General features: G+C 34.7%; 2 protein-coding genes across 2 annotated transcripts; one reads left to right on the top strand and one right to left on the bottom strand.

Annotated features, from left to right (window-relative positions):
- Positions 1-13: 13 nt before the first annotated feature.
- LOC150023322 (uncharacterized) lies at positions 14-9,337 on the top strand. The gene is made up of 2 exons (XM_090297807.1): positions 14-1,068; positions 9,289-9,337. Exons 1-2 carry the CDS (start codon positions 14-16, stop codon positions 9,335-9,337), a joined length of 1,104 nt encoding a protein of 367 aa, XP_090153933.1.
- A 3,914-nt stretch (positions 9,338-13,251) lies between these two features.
- LOC137810695 (protein transport protein Sec61 subunit beta) lies at positions 13,252-14,678 on the bottom strand. The gene is made up of 2 exons (XM_068612098.2): positions 14,553-14,678; positions 13,252-13,655 (listed from the first exon to the last, which is right to left on the bottom strand). The coding sequence occupies exon 2, from the start codon at positions 13,650-13,652 to the stop codon at positions 13,404-13,406; it is 249 nt and encodes an 82-aa protein (XP_068468199.1). The 5' UTR covers positions 13,653-13,655; positions 14,553-14,678; the 3' UTR covers positions 13,252-13,403.
- Positions 14,679-20,231: the final 5,553 nt, after the last annotated feature.

Below are 20,231 nucleotides of genomic sequence, written 5' to 3'. Positions count from 1 at the left end.
TTGTTTTGTAAAAATGTCTGAGTTTAATGTGCTTTTTGCTGAGGGTTCTGCTGTAAATAGACCACCTATGTTTAATGGTTTGAATTATGCATTTTGGAAAGTTAGAATGAGAATTTTTATGGAATCCATTGATGCATTAATTTGGGAAGCTATGGTCAATGGACCTTATGTGCCAATGCAGATTGTCAAAGATGAACAAGTTGAAAAGCCAAGGTCAGAGTGGAGTGATACTGAAAGGAGAAAAGCTCAACATGATCTGGTGGCCAAGAATATCATAACTTCTGCATTGACAATGGACGAGTTCTTCAGAATATCTCAATGTAAGTCAGCAAAGGAGATGTGGGAAGTCTTAGAAGTGACTCATGAAGGGACTGAGGATGTAAAAAGGTCAAGGAAACATGCACTCATCCAAGAGTATGAGCTGTTCAGAATGCAACCCGGAGAGAACATTGCTGATGTGCAAAAGAGATTCACCCACATTGTGAATCACCTCACTGGCTTGGGAAAAGAATTTGATAAAGAGGAGCTCAACATAAAGATATTGAAGTGCCTCGACAGAAGCTGGCAACCAAAGGTGACAGCTATATCTGAAAGCCGTGATCTGTCAAAATTGGGAACTACTGCACTGTTTGGAAAGCTGATGGAGCATGAGTTAGAGCTTAAAAGACTTAAAGAACAGGAAACAACAGAGAGGAAACCCAAAGGTTTGGCACTGAAAGCAACTGAATTGGATGAGATCAAGGAAGAAAAGGAAGATGCTGAAGATGATGATACAATCAACCTTCTTACAAAAAGATTCAGCAAATTTCTGAGGAAGAAAAGCAAAAATAGGAATCAGCAGAAAAGAAGGTATCCTAAACCTAATGATTTAAATTCCTCTAAATATACTTGCTTTGGATGTGGCAAAACAGGGCATATCAAAACAGATTGTCCAGACAATCAAACTAAGGACAAATCTGCCAGCAAGAAATTTGAAAGGAACAAAGGAAGAAGAGCCTACATCTCATGGGAGGAAAATGAAGTTTCCTCAACCAGCAGTTCTTCAACAGAAGATGAGGAGAACAATCTGTGTTTTATGATGAAGGATGAGGAGTCAAGCTCTGAATCAGTAAGTAATTTCTCTGCTGATTCTGATAACTATGATGATTTGCTTGCTGCCTTCAAGGAAACACATGAGGAAGCCAATAGGCTAGCTGTAATATGCAATAAGCTGCAAAAGGTAAATAATGTGCTTGCACCTAAAGTAAAAACACTTGAGGAAGAATTGCATAAGGCCAAAACAGATTTGGTAAGCCTTGAACTGACTTGCTTGCATGCCTCTATTAAAAACTGTGAAAACTGCAAAAGATTGGAAAAACAAGTTGAATATTTGCTGAAAACCCTTTCCAATTTCACCAAGGGAAGAGAAAACCTTGAGTCTCTCCTTGGATCACAGAATGCTGTTTTCAATAAGAATGGACTTGGTTATACCCCTGGAAATACAACCAATGTCAAAAAGCTTTCAAGTTTTTTTGCTCCAGCAAAATCAGTTTTTTCAGCTTTTAACAGTGGCAAAAAGGCATCTCATGTAACCTGTTTTTACTGCATGAAATCTGGTCATACATCTAGGTCTTGCATTGCTAGAAGACATCTTGTGCCTAAGAACTTAGCTAAGTGGCTACCAAAGAGAAGGTGTTAATCTGTGCTGGACCCTATACTGAAAAGGGTACCATTTGTATATTTTTTTTATTCTGTTTTGCAGATTGGAAGCAAGAAGAACCAGTGGTACTTGGACAGTGGCTGTTCCAAGCATATGACTGGAGATCTTACAAAGTTCACCAGCTTAAAGCTCAAAGCAGAAGGACATGTGACCTATGGTGACAATAACCGAGGGAGAATTTTGGGCAGAGGAACTGTTGGAACAGGAAATTCAACAACCATTGAGAATGTGCTGTATGTAGAAGGACTTAAGCATAGTCTTCTCAGCATAAGTCAGCTTTGTGACAAAGGATACAAAGTGAATTTTGAGTCAAATGGCTGCACAATCTCAAGTAATTCATCTAGTAAGGCACTGTTTACTGGTAAGAGAGTGAATAACATTTACTTGTTGAATATCATGGAAACTAACTCTTTAAATGAGTGCTTGCTGTCCAGAAGTGATGAGTCTTGGTTGTGGCACAGGAGGTTAGCTCACATACACACAAATCACTTGAATAAATTGAAATCTAAAGATTTAGTTTCTGGTTTGCCTAACATTAAATTTCAGGATAACAGGCTTTGTGATGCTTGTGTGAAAGGTAAACAAATCAAATCCTCTTTCAAGTTAAAGGATATTGTCTCTACCAAAAATCCATTGGATGTGTTACATATGGACTTATTTGGTCCATCTAGAGTTGCTAGCTTGGCTGGAAATTTGTATGCTTTAGTTGTTGTGGATGATTACTCTAGATTTACATGGACTCTATTTCTTGCACATAAACATGATGCTTATTCTGCTTTTAAGAGATTAGCAAAAATTCTGCAAAATGAAAATGGTTGCTGCATTAAATCAATTCGAAGTGATCATGGGGGAGAGTTTCAAAATGCTAAGTTTGAGAGGTTCTGTGAGAAGCATGGGATAGCTCATACCTTTTCAGCCCCTAGGACACCCCAACAAAATGGTGTAGTTGAAAGGAAAAATAGATCACTAGAGGAACTTGCTAGAACTATGTTAAATGAATCTAAGCTTCCTAAGTACTTTTGGGCTGATGCTGTTTATACTGCAGGTTATGTCTTAAATAGGACCTTAATAAGACCAATTCTCAAGAAAACCCCATATGAATTGTATAAGGGCAAAAAACCTAGTGTAAGTCACCTTAGAGTATTTGGGTGTAAATGCTTTGTATTGAATAATGGCAAAGAAAATCTTGGTAAGTTTGATGCTAAATCTGATGAAGGTGTGCACATTGGTTATGCTTTGAATGGTCATGCATATAGAGTCTTCAATAAAAGGTTGCTTATAATAGAAGAATCAATGCATGTTGTTTTTGATGAAACTGATCATAGCCTATCTAAAACTGCTGATGAACCTGACAGTAATGAATTTAAATCTGTTTTAAATCAAAATGAATCGATTCATTTTGATACTGCTGATACACATGCTATACAAGAATCTACTGCAGCTGCAGGTTTGCCAAAAGAGTGGAAAACCCCAAGAGATTTAACACTTGATAATGTCATTGGAAACATTGAGAAAGGAGTGTCAACTAGAAAATCCTTGAACAATTTCTGTGAAGCAATGGCCTTTGTATCTCAAGTTGAACCCAAGAATTTGAAGGAAGCTCTCAAGGACAGCAACTGGATTTTAGCTATGCAAGAGGAACTGAATCAGTTTGCTCTTAATGAGGTCTGGACTCTTGTTCCTAGAATACCTGAGATGAATGTGATTGGAACAAAATGGGTATTTAGAAACAAAATGGATGAGCATGGAGTGATCACCAGAAACAAGGCTAGGCTTGTAGCTAAAGGGTACAATCAAGAAGAAGGAATAGACTATGATGAGACATATGCACCAGTGGCTCGGTTAGAAGCTGTTAGACTGCTGCTTGCCTTCTCCTGCATCAAAGGGTTCAAGCTATTTCAAATGGACGTGAAGAGTGCCTTTCTAAATGGCTATATAAATGAAGAGGTATTTGTCTCACAACCACCAGGTTTTGAAGACCATCAACATCCAGAATATGTGTTCAAACTCCAAAAGGCTCTCTATGGACTCAAGCAAGCTCCTAGGCAATGGTATGAGAGGCTAAGTGATTTTCTCACCTCACAAGGCTATGACAGAGGCACATCAGATAAGACCTTGTTCATTAAGAAGAAAGGAGATGACTCAATTCTAGTCCAAGTATATGTGGATGACATCATTTTTGGATCAAACAATGGAGAATTGTGTGAAGCTTTCGTGAAAGTCATGAAGAGTGAGTTTGAAATGTCAATGATGGGTGAGTTGAACTACTTTCTAGGTTTGCAGGTCAAACAACTCAAGGATGGCATTTTCTTGAGTCAAGCAAAGTATTGCAAGGATTTGCTGAAGAAATTTGAAATGGACAAGTGTAAACCAATCAGCACACCCTTCTCAACAAGCTGTCATTTGGATCATGATGAAGCTGGAATTTCTGTTGATGAAACCAAATACAGAGGACTCATAGGATCACTACTGTATCTCACTGCCAGCAGGCCAGATATAATGTTTGCAGTGTGCATGTGTGCAAGGTTTCAGTCTGCTCCTAAAGAATCACACTACAATGCTGTCAAAAGGATTTTGAAGTATTTGCAAGGAACTAAAGAAGTTGGCTTGTGGTATCCAGGTAACATTTCATTAAGCTTAACTGGATATTCTGATTCAGATTTTGCAGGTTGCAAAATTGATAGGAAGAGCACAAGTGGAACCTGTCATTTGCTTGGATCAAGCTTGATCTCATGGCAATGCAAAAAGCAGGCTTGTGTAGCTCTTTCCACTGCTGAAGCAGAATACATTGCAGCAGGGAGTTGCTGTGCTCAAACTATATGGCTAAGACAACAATTGAATGATTTTGGTATCTTACTTAACCATATACCTCTGCTGTGTGATAATACAAGTGCAATCAACTTAACCAAAAATCCTGTCATGCATTCAAGAACCAAACACATTGGAATAAGGCATCATTTTCTAAGGGAACACATATCTAATGGAACATGTGATATTAAGTTCATTGGTACTGATTTACAACTTGCTGATCTGTTCACAAAACCATTAGCCAAAGATAGGTTTAATTTTCTGCTTAATGAATTGGGTATTTTAAATGTAAATTGTACCTAGCAGTGAAAAATTAAATCTGTTTATTCGCAATTAAATGTGTTTATTTTTTGCACTGATACGCATTGATGACTAGGAAAGAGAAATTCTGATCTTTGACTGCTTTACTGACTTAGTGGGCATTAACCTCTGTATCTTTGACGGTTTTGGTCATGGTTATGTAACCGATTTGATGGTTTGGGTGCTCAATAAGAATTTGAGTGTATGCATCGTGACCCTAAAGATTTGGTGCTTATTTTCAAAGATACTCTGCACAAAATTCAGAAGCATAAAATCTTCATGCATATCTACTCATAACTGCCATATCAATCCATTTATTCTGCTATAAATCTGTGTGAATACTTGCTACCCACATTGGCCATTCTCTTTCTATTCTCACCATTTGAAATCAAGAAAAGAATTCAGGTTAACATGGCTTCGTCTTCAAGACAAAAACAGAAAGGCAAGGGAAAGCAAACCACTTCTCAAGGTGTGTTAGAAGGATGGTTCGCTGGAAATGAAGAAGGCATCAATGCCTACATTCATGAAACAAGCAGGAAGCAGATCAACATACCCAAGGTGCTGGATTTCAACTGGCTGAAATCTGAAAAATTGGTAGAAACAAGGGCTGTGTTGAAGCACCAGAAACTGAAAAAGATGCTGGAATTAACGGGTAATGTCTATCCTGACTTGGTTAAGGTGTTTTATACTAACCTCACATTGGATGGGAAGAATGTTGTCTCTTATGTGAAAGGGACAAAGATGAAGATCACAAGTGAGGTGTGGAATTCTGTGGCTGGAATAAAATATGCTGGACTGAAAGTAGGGAAAGGGAACACCAGTGGAATTTCAAAATTCAACAAGCTGCAATATTACAAAAGTTGCATGAGGAATCCTACAGAAAGCATAAACAGATTCCATGCAGGGCATTTGAACCTCACTCCACGTCTAGTTGCATACATCATAGCTTGGCAACTGATTCCAAGAGGAACAAACCATGCTGTCCTACATGAAGAGGATCTAATTCTCCTATATTGCATCATGAACCAGATTAAGGTAAACTGGGTGTTCATTGTCAACGAACACATGCTCAAGTCAAAAAGGTTGGCTGATTACAGGTTTCCCTATGCTATTCTTGTTTCCAAATTAATTGATTACTTTGGTATTGATGTTACAAATGAGAGAAATGACCCTATCAAAGCTGTAAGTGAGATTGATACTTCAACTCTCACCAAAATGGGTTTTCACAAAATTGAAAACAAGTGGGTGGCTCTCAAGGAGAAGGACACTCAAGCAGAACATGAGGATGAGGATGAAGCTGTTGCCATGGAAGATGACTCTCCTGCTGCCCAATCTGAACATGAGGAAGTTGCTTGTTCCTCTTGGAATCAGTTGCCAAGCTATGATGTATGCAACTAGACGTGGAGTGAGGTTCAAATGCCCTGCATGGAATCTGTTTATGCTTTCTGTGGGATTCCTCATGCAACTTTTGTAATATTGCAGCTTGTTGAATTCTGAAATTCCACTGGTGTTCCCTTTCCCTACTTTCAGTCCAGCATATTTTATTCCAGCCACAGAATTCCACACCTCACTTGTGATCTTCATCTTTGTCCCTTTCACATAAGAGACAACATTCTTCCCATCCAATGTGAGGTTAGTATAAAACACCTTAACCAAGTCAGGATAGACATTACCCGTTAATTCCAGCATCTTTTTCAGTTTCTGGTGCTTCAACACAGCTGCAAATGCCATAGTTGCCTATCAAAGTCCAGAATACCGTGGGGAACCAATGTCTATGTTTGAGAGGCAAGTGTTGTACCGTCTTGATGTCATGTCTGCAGAACAAAGGGCACACTTTGAGGCTACTCATGCAAGGTTCCAACACCTTGATCATCAGATTGAAGGAGTTCAGGCACAGCTTGCAGAGCTTTACTACAAGGATCAGTAGTTTTTCTGTTTTTAATGCTTTCCTTATCAGTTTTCAAGTTTATGTAATGTTGAACAATTTGGTTTCCTGGTTCTGAACTATTATGGTTATAATTTCTGCTTTATACCCCTGTATTCCCTATGCTTATATGCTGTTTGATGAATCCAAAGGGGGAGAAAAATAGCTCACCATGCTAGGTGATGCTAGCTGTAACAGGGAGTTAATTCTGCACCTTTAAATCAATTCATATGCTATGCAATACTGCTGTTTTTTCTGGTTTAAAATCTGGTGCAGTGCAGGTGCAATTTTGGTTTAAAATCTGGTGCAGTACAAGTGCTTAAAGCAACAAAGCTATGAGGTTTAGCTATGGGGATTTGTCTCCATCAAACAGGGGGAGATTGTTGAAGATGGTTGCTGCCCCTTCAAGATTGTGTTTGATGAAGACTTGTATGTTGTGTTTGATGAAGACATTTATGTTCTTTCCATGTATTTGTGCTTTGCTTTAAGAATGTCTTAGTTAGTGCTTAGAGGTTGTCTAAGAGTAGCTTTTTGCTGAGTAACTCACCTCATAACCACTGGCCATGTGTTAAGAACAAGCATAAGTTTTCTAAAACTGTTTTTCACATGTTTTACACAAAAACACGTTTTACTGCATAAAAATAAATCTGTTCTTTTCTAAATAAACAGATTCATTTTCTTCACTGATGCCTTGGCTAAAGTCTTGTAAAAATTTGATTTTGTGCATCAGGTATTTTGACTGAGTCTTCTTCTTTTCAAAACGACTGAGTTTCAAATAGTTAAACTTCCTCTGTTTTCGTTTTGAAAAATAAATCTGTTCATCTGTAAATGAATAGATTCTTTTTTGCCTCTGGTGCCATATCATACTTAAACGTTTTTCAGTTTTATCTCAGCACCAGAATGGTTGACTAAGTCTCCTCACTTAACAGATTCTCTAACTGCTTTTGAAAATAAATCAGTTTATTTTATTTTCAATCTGTTCATTTTATAACAGCTTTAACTGTTTTTCAAAATTCTGTTATAAGCTGGCTTTCTATAAAATGCAAACTTGTTTTCTGAGTTTAATAACGATTCAAACAGTTCATACATTTGCAAAAAAAACAAGTTTTGACAGCAGAGAGTTAAGTGTTTCAAGGATTAGCATTTGTTCTTCAAAGATTTCAAAAATCAAAAAGTGCTTGTTCTTGGTTTGGTTCCAAAAGCTTGGTGTGAGGTGCAGCTACTGTTCTAGCAATCTTGCCTACTGGGTTAAGGCAGATCTTTGTTACCTCAATCAGGTGTAGTCGTTTCACTTCTTATTACTTGTAAAAGTTTGGTTGAATCCTCTTCTTGATAGGTGTTCTTGGAGAGTGGATGTGTGTGTGAGTGCTGAAATAGGTTTTTTCAGCAAGAGTACCTAAGTTCTTGTAGGTTTCAAGAACAGTGGGAAGTGTACTTGATTGTACTGTGTTTTAGTGATTTCCACCTGTTGTTGGTGAAGACTGGATGTAGCTCAGGTTGAGTGAACCAGTATAATTGCTTGTGTTCATTCTCTCTCTCTCTGCAATTTCGTTTCTGCATAATTGATAAAACAGCAAAGAAATAAATCTGTTCAATTGAAAATAAATCTGTTCTTTCTGGGCACTGTGTATACTGTTATTGATTTCTGAAAAAGGTGTTTGAATCTGATAAGAACATATAAAAACTGCTAAAAGCCACTGGAACAGATTGACTGTGATAGGCTGTTCAAGAAACTGTAAATGCTATTAATTGAACCTTAAACAAATTGCTTAAAGTTGAAGCTTGCTGTGTTGTGATTCATTGTTCTTAATTTCTGGAAAATTTCTTGACATCAAGAAGAACACTCATAGTTTGTTAAAAGTCACAGGAACAGCTTGTTTGCAAAGGTCACTCAATTAATTAGCATGCTATCAATTGAACCTTAATCACTTGCTTGAAATTGAGGCTTGCTGATTTGTGTACCACTGTTTTACAAATCTGATAATTGTGTGTGTGCTGCTGGAAATTCTCACTGCATAATCTTGTGATTAATCTTGCTGAATTAAAAGCGTTTCAAACAAAAACAGTGCTGAAATAAATCTGTTCATTTTCACATAAATCGATTTATTTTCTGTAAAACTGTGTTAAACACTGTTTCTGCGAAGAAGTTTTAAAAGGTCAATTCACCCCCCCTCTTGAACTTTGGCACTATTAAACCCAACAAGAAGGTCATGTGCTCCTCGTTCTTAATATTCTTTTGTCTCTTCGGTTTTCGTATCTGATAGGTTTCGATTGTTGATCTCCAGTCAAAGTGAGTGTACCTATAAAAAGGTCATTTGATGCTCAAGTTAGTACACAATATTTGGTAGTTAAAAGTAATAAATGTTATTAAATGTGTATCTTGACTTAACATTGGTTAATCTATTTATATTTTTTATTGTTGATCTCCAATCAAAGTGAGTGTACCTATAAAAAGATCATTTGACGCTCAAGTTAGTACACAATATTTGGTAGTTAAAAGTAATAAATGTTATTAAATGTGTATCCTGACTTAACATTGGTTAATCTATTTATATAGATGTGTTGACCCTCAAGTTTGTAGGCCTAGATTAGCACAAATATCCTAGTTAATCCTTGTATTAGTTTGACATCAAGTACAAGTTCTCTGCGAAACCAACTATTAATTTACTTTTAAAAGAAATTTTAACTTGTTTCCCTTGACATTGTTGACAAACCTCTCACGAGATTATGTTTCAATAGGTTAGAGATTAATCTTAAGCTAGCGTAACCACACTTCTCGTGCCACAAGCAATTATCTTCTTTTTCAGACATGAGACTCTTTGATCTAATAACTCATCCATATCTATTTTATAAAGATTTTGTCATCTATTGGTTGCAAACATTTTGGTTTCATTATTATGATAGATTGTGCAATGGTCATTGTAAAAAACAACATTGTTCCCATTGTCGCACAATTGATTTATGCTTAGTAGGTTGTATTTAAGACCATCTACTAATAAAACATTGTTAATATACATGGAAGGTTTCAAAGTTACCTGCCCACCACCAATTACTTGGTCGTGCTGATTTTCATCAAAAATTACTTTTCCTCCTTTCTTCATTTTCAGGTCTCAGAATATAGACCTTCCTCCTTTCTTATATGAAACCCATATGCAAGAGGTATTATTTCTCCTTTAGGTAACCACACAGATCTATGTCCTTTATTGTTAGGCTTTCCTAGTTTATTCTTAGAATGACTGTGAGACGAAGTACGGTACTTTACAGAGGTTTTAAAATGTATGGTACTTTACAAAGATTTTGAAACTCATGGTATTTTATGGAGGCTCTGAAATTTTCATTTTATGAAGGCTCTGAAACCCATTGTATTTTATGGAACCTTTAAAATTCATGGTATTTTACGAATGCTATGAAACCCATGGTATTTTATGGTGGCTCTGAAAATCATTGTGTTTTATAGAGGCTCTGAAACCTCCATTAAATACTTGAGGATGCAAAACCGTTGCTAATGTTAGCTTTTCTTGAGGTTAGAAAAAATCTCAAGGAACACGTTCCCAACGAATGGTTTGCCTGGGAAACAATAACCACGATTAAAACTATATAGATTGATTTAATAACATCGATTTTAAAAGGTAGACTCTATGTAATGTCGACACTAATTTTTAAATTGGCTTTTACTTGAAGTAATTTAGTGTCACCCAGTCCAATACTAATGCCTTTTGATGTTAAAATTTATTTAACTTAGTGTTGGGCTATCCAACGCTAAATGAAATTTATTTAAATTTATTTTTAATATTAATTTAATTGGTATTATTGTAACTAATGCTAATGACAATAATTTAAACAAAATCTTGTACAAATATTTCATCTTCAAAAAATAAAACAAAAAAAAATGTAGATAAAGGAGATAAGTGCAGATGAAGGAGATGGGTGTGAATGAAGAACATGGATGTGAATGAAGAAGATGGGTGTGGATAAAGGAGATGAGTGTGAGTGAAGGAGATAGTTATGGGATGATTTGCATAGAAAAGTAATTGAAAATATTGTGAGTGAAGAGATTTGTTATCTTTAAATATGGATCTTTGGATTAAAAATAATTTGCGATTCCTATTCGTTGTTATGGAGATACACAAATTCATAGCATATAAATTAGCATTTGTTTAACCGATACTAACTTATATTATAAGAGTGTCAACCTACTTGATACTAACTTAGATAAATTATAAAATAAATAAAATTAGTATCAGCCTAGTCGACACTAACTTAAATAAATATAAATACAAAAATTAAAGAAGATTAACATCAATTAGATTAACAAGATTAACATCAATTAGATTGATATCAACAATTGATATCAACCTTATTTATTTTTAATATTTATTTTTGTTAACATTAGCTAAGCAACACTAATATAATTATAACACAACTATTTTTACTTTTAAAAAAGTTAAAAAATTATAACACAAATATTTTTACTTTTAAAAAAGTTAAAAATAATTAGTGTTGACTTAAAGTCGAATAAATTAGCTCTACTAATGTCTAATGAGTAGACTCAATATTAATCTGACATAAACACAATTTTTTTTATTTATTAAAAGGTTAAGATCAACTTAGTATTGACTAAATTGACTCTCTTTTTGTATATAGCGTCAACTTAACCAACATATACAGTTTACATAATATAAAATTTAAAAGTAATTTTACTAATTTTAACTTTTAAAAAATAATTAATATTTTACTTTGAATTAAAGTCAACTTAACAAACTCCAATAAAAATGCATTTTGATCAAAACTATTATTTGGAAGCTAATTTAATGTTTTAGTGTTATAATTGTTTAACATGTAAATTTCAATTAATATTTTCTTACAAAATTTTAGTTGTGTTTCATGCTAGTATTAGGTGACACAAAATGAAAGTCGGAATATGAAATCAACTAGAATGTACAATATGAACCCAAAGATAAACATGAAATATAGTGAACCAAAATTTAATAGAATACTTGAAATGTATATTAAAATATTTTCAAATACTTTCTAATTTTATACAAGATTTAAACATCAATACTTAGACTTTAACCTAGATTTATTTTCTCTATATTTTTCAAAAAATGCTCTAAATTAGTGATTGCATATATCTCTGATTTTTTAAAACTTTCTAGTTAAACATGGTTCATATGAAAACTTTCTAATATTGTTTCTACCTTAATCATTAAGGCTTATTAGTACTAGAAGCACTTTGCAATCATCATGCATAATATATTTTTCAGGATGCTTTGTTTTTCGTTCAAAAATACGAAAACTTTCATAAGATTAATCAATCAAATATTTTACTTGAAAAAATTAATTTTTGTAAATTAATATCATCAAGTAAGGTTCGAAAACATTAAAGCAATGTTACAAAAATATTCTAAGACCATAGCAATCAAGTATAGACACTCTCTTATACATTAGGTAGTCTAACGTGTAGATGACGAAGTGACCGTCTAATATGTATAAGTTCCAGTGACCGTCTAAGACGTTTATTAGCATTGTATCGTTTGACTTTTTTATGTTTTTGGAGTCGTTTGGCATGTTTAGCCTTAAAAGACGGTCTAAAAAAAATCGTTTAGCACATCCTTGTACTGTGAGATCATCTAGTACGTTTGTGTACAATTAGACTGTCTAATGGGTAAATGCTTTATATTTTTGTTGCTTAATTTTACTAGTGAACCAAGTTTTATCCAACCCTTGCAACCATGGCAACCTGTTTGATCATCTAACCATGTTAAAATTTAATAGAGTTTAGAAGTTTCTTACCAGGAATCTTGGACTCCTGTTCTGTGAATACCTTTCAGATAATTCTAAAAATTAAATGCTTTAATAATTATTTATATTTACAACCATCAATTATTATACTCGACTATAACCAGAATTAACTTTTGTTAAAGTAAATTTACTAGAACAAAAAATATAATTAATTTTCTTTAGGTAATAGAAGAACAAAATCAACTTTTATATAATAAATTAAAAAAAAAGTATGAAAAAAGAAAAAAAAAGTTAATAAATTTGAGAGTAACTCAGTTTTTTTTCTCAAACATAAAATAAACTTCTAGAAAAATAATCATAACCTTCATTTAGATATATAAAATAAAAAATGAAAACAGTTTTCTTTTTGTAAATTTAAACAAATATTCTCAAAACAAAAACAGCCGAAATCCAAAATTTCAAGTCATCCCTGACATGCTCTAAGTAGGAAGTAGCAGCAAGGCAAGTTGGCTCCTTGGGAGATACATGCAGCCAAAATCAGTCCAAGTCATTATTATTACACCAGTAACACCTTCAGCCTCATAAATTTGAATAAAAGGTTTGTTATCTAGAAATTCTGCTATGCATGGATTTCTTACTGATCAACGAAGAACAAAATATAAAAGTTAGCCTGGTTAGAAATCAATTTACAGTAACTTCTAATACTTCAGTTTTCATCTCAGTTAAGCGACTCAGGGAAACTAAAACACACGTCACCAATTGAAAAAACGAAAAGATCTAACAAAATACTTCTTACCAAAGTATTTCAACTGTTTTTACCTTTAAAAATAGCAAAGGATTGTACCAAAATACAAAAGCAAGGAAAAAATTTGAGACTGTTTCATAAGAGAGACTGTATTAAAAGTCCAAAAATAGACCTAAATCTCTTCTCTAAGCCTCCCTACGCACAAAATACAGCTTGCCCATCACATGAAGGACAGCAACAAATGCTATAAAGCCAATGCTCATTACAAGAACCACATTTGGGGAGATCTTGAGTCCAGGGGCATCATCAGTGTAAAATTGGAGCATAGTTCCAGCTGCTCCTCCAGAGGCCCCACCACCGGTTGTTCTCCTTCTCCTCATGTTTGCAGTAGCTGCTGCACTTCCTCTTGGGGGAGCTGTTCCACCTAAAGCCATTTTCTGAGACACATTTTCATACATACATTAGGAATCTTGAATATAAAAAAAACAAAATACAAAACCTCAGAAATCAAGTACTACAACTAAATCTTCTCACGCTAACTCAGTTTCCCCTCCAGAACAAGTAGAAACTCAAGATAAAGGAAAATCTCAAGAACTCACAACTCTCAAATGAATGAAAAAGCAATGTATCTCTAATTCAAATTCAAGATTTGACATGTATACATTTAATTTTAACAACAAACTCTTCAAACTCATTCATTTATGCTTCACTAAAGTAATTCACAGAATAAAAGCTTGCATCAAATCAAAGGTCAATATAGATTACTGAGATGAAACGGTAATTCTGATAGAAGAACAACACTAAAAGCATCTATGAAAATGCATCCAAAACTGCATCTGCCTTTTCCCTTTAAGAAACTGCATCCAAAACTACATCACCCAACAGTACTAATGAAGTTAGAATTCCAGATCTGCAAAACTCTAATCTTCTCTACATCACAAACCTACCCAGATCCCAAAAACAAAAACGATCAAATTTCCCGATCGATGTACTCTGTTAAACAATCATAAAACCTAAAACCTGAAAATCGATGTACCCCTTGGTTACAAAAAAGGAAAAACGAAATTGGATCCACAACATCACAGTTAACACTGATTACAACAGCAAGCGGGATCGTTCACGATACGAATACTAGAATCATCGCAATTTAACATATGGAACATTTCAAAACGTGGAAATATACTACATTCACATTTAAAAAATTAAACGATACACAAAAGAAATCATCGAAGCATAACAGAGGGAGATACAGAAAATCAATTTCAAAACCCTAACATTTAAAAGGAAAAAGCCTCAGATCTATTATCAGCAATAATACATGGGAATAAAGGAACCTTGATATGAATTTCCGGTGAGTGATGTTGGTGGCTGCTGCAGATTTGAGAGAAGAAGTCGCCGGAGATATAGAATACGGTCACCGAGTCGTTTCACGTTTACCACTGTTTGACTTTACAATAATATGTATATATATATATATAAGTATAGAAGCTGAAATTTGACTTTGCCACGTGAAAACAACCAATCACATTATGCAATGTCACCATGTGTTGCTGATTGTTGATACTGTGTTTTTTTTCTGCACTCCAGTATTTTTCTTCTTGCACCCCTACATTCTACATTCATGTGTAATTACAAAAGTATTTTTGGAAATTTTTAAAAACCCTAAAGTAGAAGTAGCATGGTGACTCTTTCTTTCAGCCTTCTCAGCATGTGCACATAGCAAACACAAAGCAAGGAGTCGTGGTGCATTGGGTGTTCCTAGTGGTTTCTCTTTATGGAGTTGGTTTGTTTTTCGAGGTTTGGTGGTGGTTAAGTGGTTTTTGCGATGACTCTATTCAAAGAGGAAGGTAAGTAATATTTTTTGTTTACAGATTGGGTGTCTCATATTTTTTGGCGGATTTGGGATTTCGCAATACAATTTTTAGGGTACCGAAAGAGGCATTCTGTAATATGCCATTAGATTGATTATTTTGAAAATTAACCGGACTGATGTGTTTGGAATAAAATCGGATTTGCAATTTTAGTATGCGATTTTGTGTAGTATCACTTGTTGAAATATCTAAAAAGCTTAATCGTGTTCATATCAAATGCACTAACAGCAATGGTATGCTCCTTACACCAAATGAAGCCAATTCGTAAGCACAAGCAAGCCCGTGGGTAGATCTAAGGGTGCACCGACAACGAGATCTATCTAAACCAACATATTCAACTCGACCACTCTCTTATGCAATATACGACAAAGCATATTTTGATACAAAGTCAAACAATTTCTTATATCTTATTACATTAAAGACATGACCCACCACATGCAAACTCTTTTCTGATGAAGATTTAATTGCATTATATTGGAAGATGATCCTCTTGTTCATGGAATCCCAACAAAAGCATAAGTCTCTCATTGACATCCAAGACATTCTCTTGAGACTCCAATGTGCATACTTAAAACCTTATTACTTGTCGTGTTGTCTAAGTGCATGACCTTATCTGTCAAAGCTTAACAAACTTTTCTTTGTGTGGATTTAACCTGGTACACATCACATATTCAGTAAACATAGGTCATGGTGAACAAACAACATGAAATGCCTTAACACGATGCTCATAGGCCTCTACATTATCACAATCGACAATAGCTCCCCAAGGCTTCATCACATTATCTCATGTCTCTCTTGGATGAACAATCATTTTACGTTTTGCTTTGACATTTTTAGTAATGTGGAAACGACATAACAAATTAGCAACTTCGGGAAAGACAACATCTATTGCATTCATTAGAGTAATATCTCTATCACTGACCACGACCTTTGACTATGAATCAACTCTCAAAAACAAACCTCAAGGACCCATACAAAGTTATGATATAGTTTTGATGCAAGTAACATAAATGCAGCACTGAAGATCAACCCTGGTGAGGTAACACCAACAACTTCAAGCAAGGGCATCATGTACCTATTAGTTTTGCACGTATTGTCTATCATCAACACAATGTTAAAGACATTTAGCTTCACTAAAGCAGAGTGTGTCCAAGATAAATCTTGCACGACATTCATCCCTTCCTCAAACCTAGACCAATGGACATACATATCTCGCTCAAGTAACAACATCAACTATTGCATTTCAGTTCTGTCACCTCGATCTGATTTTCTATACACATATCGTGCATTGTAAACTTACTTTAAGGTGGTTACATCTTTCTTGTTATGCTTTTTCATTATCAACAAAATATTTTTAGACTTCACTACATTCTCTATCATATCCATAAGCATTAACTTCTCACCGGATGTGAACCTACCAGCATATGGATGACCAACCAACGTATTTGCCAAGTTATGATTATGAGACTTACAAAGTAATTTCAACATTCATCCTTCACCACCTTTTATTGGGGTTTTTTGACCATGATGGGGTTATTTTTTTTTGTTTTTACCAAAATGGGTCCGTTTAAAAAAAATTACAAATTTAGGCAAGTCGTGCCAATTCGGTACGACTTCATATGCAGAAGTCGTCCCAATTAGGTACGACTTCTGCCATGTCATACTAAAGTCGTGTCAACTTGGCACGACTTCTGTCCCGTCATACTGAATTCGTGCCAACTTGGCACGACTTCTGTCCCGTCATACAGAAGTCGTGCCAAGTTGGCACGACTTCTGCCACGTCATAATTGTTCGCACAGACAAGCGTAATAATAAAATTCAATTCAAGTTTGATTATTAATTTCCTCATTTTCTTTATCTATGTATTCATTCATTCATAACACTCTTAGAACATTCATTTTCTTTATCTATCTATTTATTCATTCAATTCAAACATGATCCATACACAATTATCCAATTTTTTTGTTCCTTAAAACTAACACTCTTAGAAAATTATGTATCAAATTAATTTTTAACATTACATAACTTAATACCCAATATATAAACAATAAAATTAAAAAAAAATAAAAATTATGACGTGGCAGAAGTCGTGTCAAGTTGGCACGACTTCAGTATGACAGGGCAGAAGTCGTGCCAAGTTGGCACGACTTTAGTATGACATGGCAGAAGTCGTGCCTAATTGGGACGACTTCTACATATGAAGTCGTGCCGAATTGGCACGACTTGCCTAAATTTGTAATTTTTTTTAAACGGACCCCATTTTGGTAAAAACCAAAAAAAATAACCCCATCATGGTCAAAAAACCTTTTATTGGATGCCCTCATAATCTAAATGGGCACTCACATTTCCCACTTACACTCTCAGTAACCTGTAATTCCTTCTTACATCGCTTGTATTTACCTCCTCTCTCACAACCTAATAATATAAATGTCTCCCTTCCTCGTTGGCCATTTGAAGTATCCAACCTCAATATAACAATAACAAAGCAAAAATGAAACATAACTTTTCTAACCCATGTCAACCGAGTAGGAAGTATCTACAGAAGTTATCACAAGTTCATATTTAATTTACCAAATAACAAACAACCTAAACATACTTTACAAGCTTCAACTTTACCTCATTTGTAGTAAACACATTTGTACATTCATATGACTTTCATATATTGTTTAATGCTTTGTTGGATATTGACTTCTCAATATCATCATCATTTAGACCCTCCCACACATCAACCTCATCATATAATCCTTGTTTGAATTCTTAAGTATTGTCCATAGTTCTACAAATTAACATCTTACCATCAAATTTCAACAAATTTTTAAAAACCATAAGAAACACATGGAAAGTTAAAAAATCCATTATGGATCCACCAATCCATATGTCAAAAAATGCATTCTGGATCTACCAATCCATAAGTCAAAAAATGTATTATGGAACTATCAATCCATAAGTCAAAAAATGTATTCTAAAATGACCATTCCGTAATGATTTTTTTTTCAAATTTGTGAATTCGTTATACATAAATGCATATGGAACACCCCCTCATCTAGAATACAAAAACTTTACTTATGGAATACCTAATTTGTATTTCATTTTTTCACTTGCGGATGGTTGGTCCATAATACAGTCACAGAACCCGATTTCCAAGAACCTCTAAATCCCATAACAACCCAATCCCAAAAACAAAACTTAAATCACCCTCTACCAACACCAACAATCAACCCCCAAAAACAATGGTAGCCATGGACAGTGCCTTTTGAAAAAAAAATAACAAGGTTAATTTTGGTATTTTAAAAAATGTAGGGGTGCAGGAAGAAACACCCTTATTGATATATTCTCCTAAGAAAATTTGGTTTTGAGCCATTTAACTCGGTCCGGTAAAGTTGGGATTTGGGCCCATTAGTACTGGTTAAGCAATGCGGGCAATTTATTCCTACACTTCCATAATTTCTTCTTGTACCTTTATAATTGATTTGTTTCCAAAAATATCTTTCTCCAAACATTATTAGGTTAAGGGATGTTGTTGGAGTTGAATAAGGTTAGTGGTGCAGTGGTGTTGGATAGGTGTAGTGGTGGCTTGTGGTTTAGGGTTTAGGGTATTTACTATTTTCGTTGAGAGTTGCAATAGTGGATTTAGGGTTTAGGGTATTTACTATTTTCGTTGGGAGTTGCAATAGTGGATTGTGGTTGTTTGTAGTGGTTAGTGGTTGTTTTTGGTGCCTTGTGGTGGTTGGTGGTGGTTTTTTCTTGTAGTGGATGTGGTGGTGAGGTAGCTTATTTTATTTAAGGTAATGTGGTGGATTATTTTTTTGAATTAAAAATTCTATAATTCATAAACAGTTTTGAATTTTACAATTTGGAATATAAGTTTGTATTTAATTTAGAATACAAAATTATATTATGAATTATATAATTCGAAAGCTTTTTCTTTTACAACACAATGCCTTCTGAATTGTATAATTAAGAATACAATTTTGTATTTCAAATTCTACAATTTGAAATCCAATTTGTGACTCCATAAAATACCTTTTGAATTGTAGAATTTGGAATAGAAAATTATATTTTGAACTCTACAATTTGGAATATAACATTGTAGACAGTCCAATTGCAATGATTATTTTTTAATTTTTGATAAAATTATAATAAATCTATATTTCTTATTTATTATTGGATGTATAGGAGTGAAACATTAATTATGAATAATAAATAGGAACTTTGGAACAAAATATCATATGAAGTGGATAAGATGTCTGAAATGGACCACTAGTTAATGAATTATGTTGTCAATGGAGACAAGGCAATTGCTTCCTGCACCCGATCAATTGTGACTAGCACCCGATACACTTTTAAAAATCCTAAAATGCCCTTGTCTTCTTCATTTACGAATAAAAATATCCGGAACTGCTCGTTGCTTACGGATAAAAATATCCGGAACTGATCGTTACTTACGGATAAAAATATCTGGAAGCCACAGTTGTGCCTACGGATAAAAATATCCGGAAGCCAGCCACAGTTATGCCTACAGATAAAAATATCCGGACCCAACTATATTCCGGATAAAAATATCCGTAAGTCAAAACAAACTTACGGATAAAATTATCCGGACCCCAAATCCCTTACGGATAAAAATATCCGCACCTCTCAAAAGTCACTTGCGGATAAAAATATCCGCAACTCTCACTCACTTATAGATAAAAATATCCGGAAGCATGACGTACCTTCGAATCTGGTGCTCTGCCTGCGATAATGGAGGTCACGGTGGGTGCAGAAGAATGGAGAAGAACGTCGCTCACGGTGGTTGGACAATAAGCTTGCTCACGGTGGCTGCACAACACGGTGGCTTACGGTGGCTGCGGCAGGCACAATGAAATGGAAGAACAGAAGAATAGGGTTGGTGCAGGTCATTGGGTGCATATCACAATTATAGTTTTCAAGATTTCATTAAGGATATATTCGTCTTTTACTATTAAATGATTGGGTGCCAGTTAGAATGTGTTGGGTGCAGGGAGAATGTGCCTGGAGACAAAATGGCTAAAGGAGAATGTTAGGCCTTTTAAAACAAATGAGGTGAAAAAAATTAAACTCATGAAGAGTTATACCCCTAACCATGAAATCAAATATTTAATTCAAATATTTTCTAAATCT

Source organism: Phaseolus vulgaris, chromosome 11 (genome assembly GCF_051622355.1).
Source record: "Phaseolus vulgaris cultivar YP4 chromosome 11, ASM5162235v1, whole genome shotgun sequence".
Lineage (NCBI taxonomy): Eukaryota > Viridiplantae > Streptophyta > Magnoliopsida > Fabales > Fabaceae > Phaseolus > Phaseolus vulgaris.
Note: the sequence above shows the minus strand (reverse complement) of the source record. Positions and strands in the feature narration are given on the sequence as shown.

Bases quoted from the DNA above. Each gene is read 5' to 3' on its own strand.
- LOC150023322 (XM_090297807.1), top strand. From the start codon at position 14: ATGTCTGAGTTTAATGTGCTTTTTGCTGAGGGTTCTGCTGTAAATAGA. The intron at 1,069-9,288 runs GTGTTTTATGAT...CTATTTATATAG, and splicing joins GAAGATGAGGAGAACAATCT to ATGTGTTGACCCTCAAGTTT.
- LOC137810695 (XM_068612098.2), bottom strand. From the start codon at position 13,652: ATGGCTTTAGGTGGAACAGCTCCCCCAAGAGGAAGTGCAGCAGCTACT.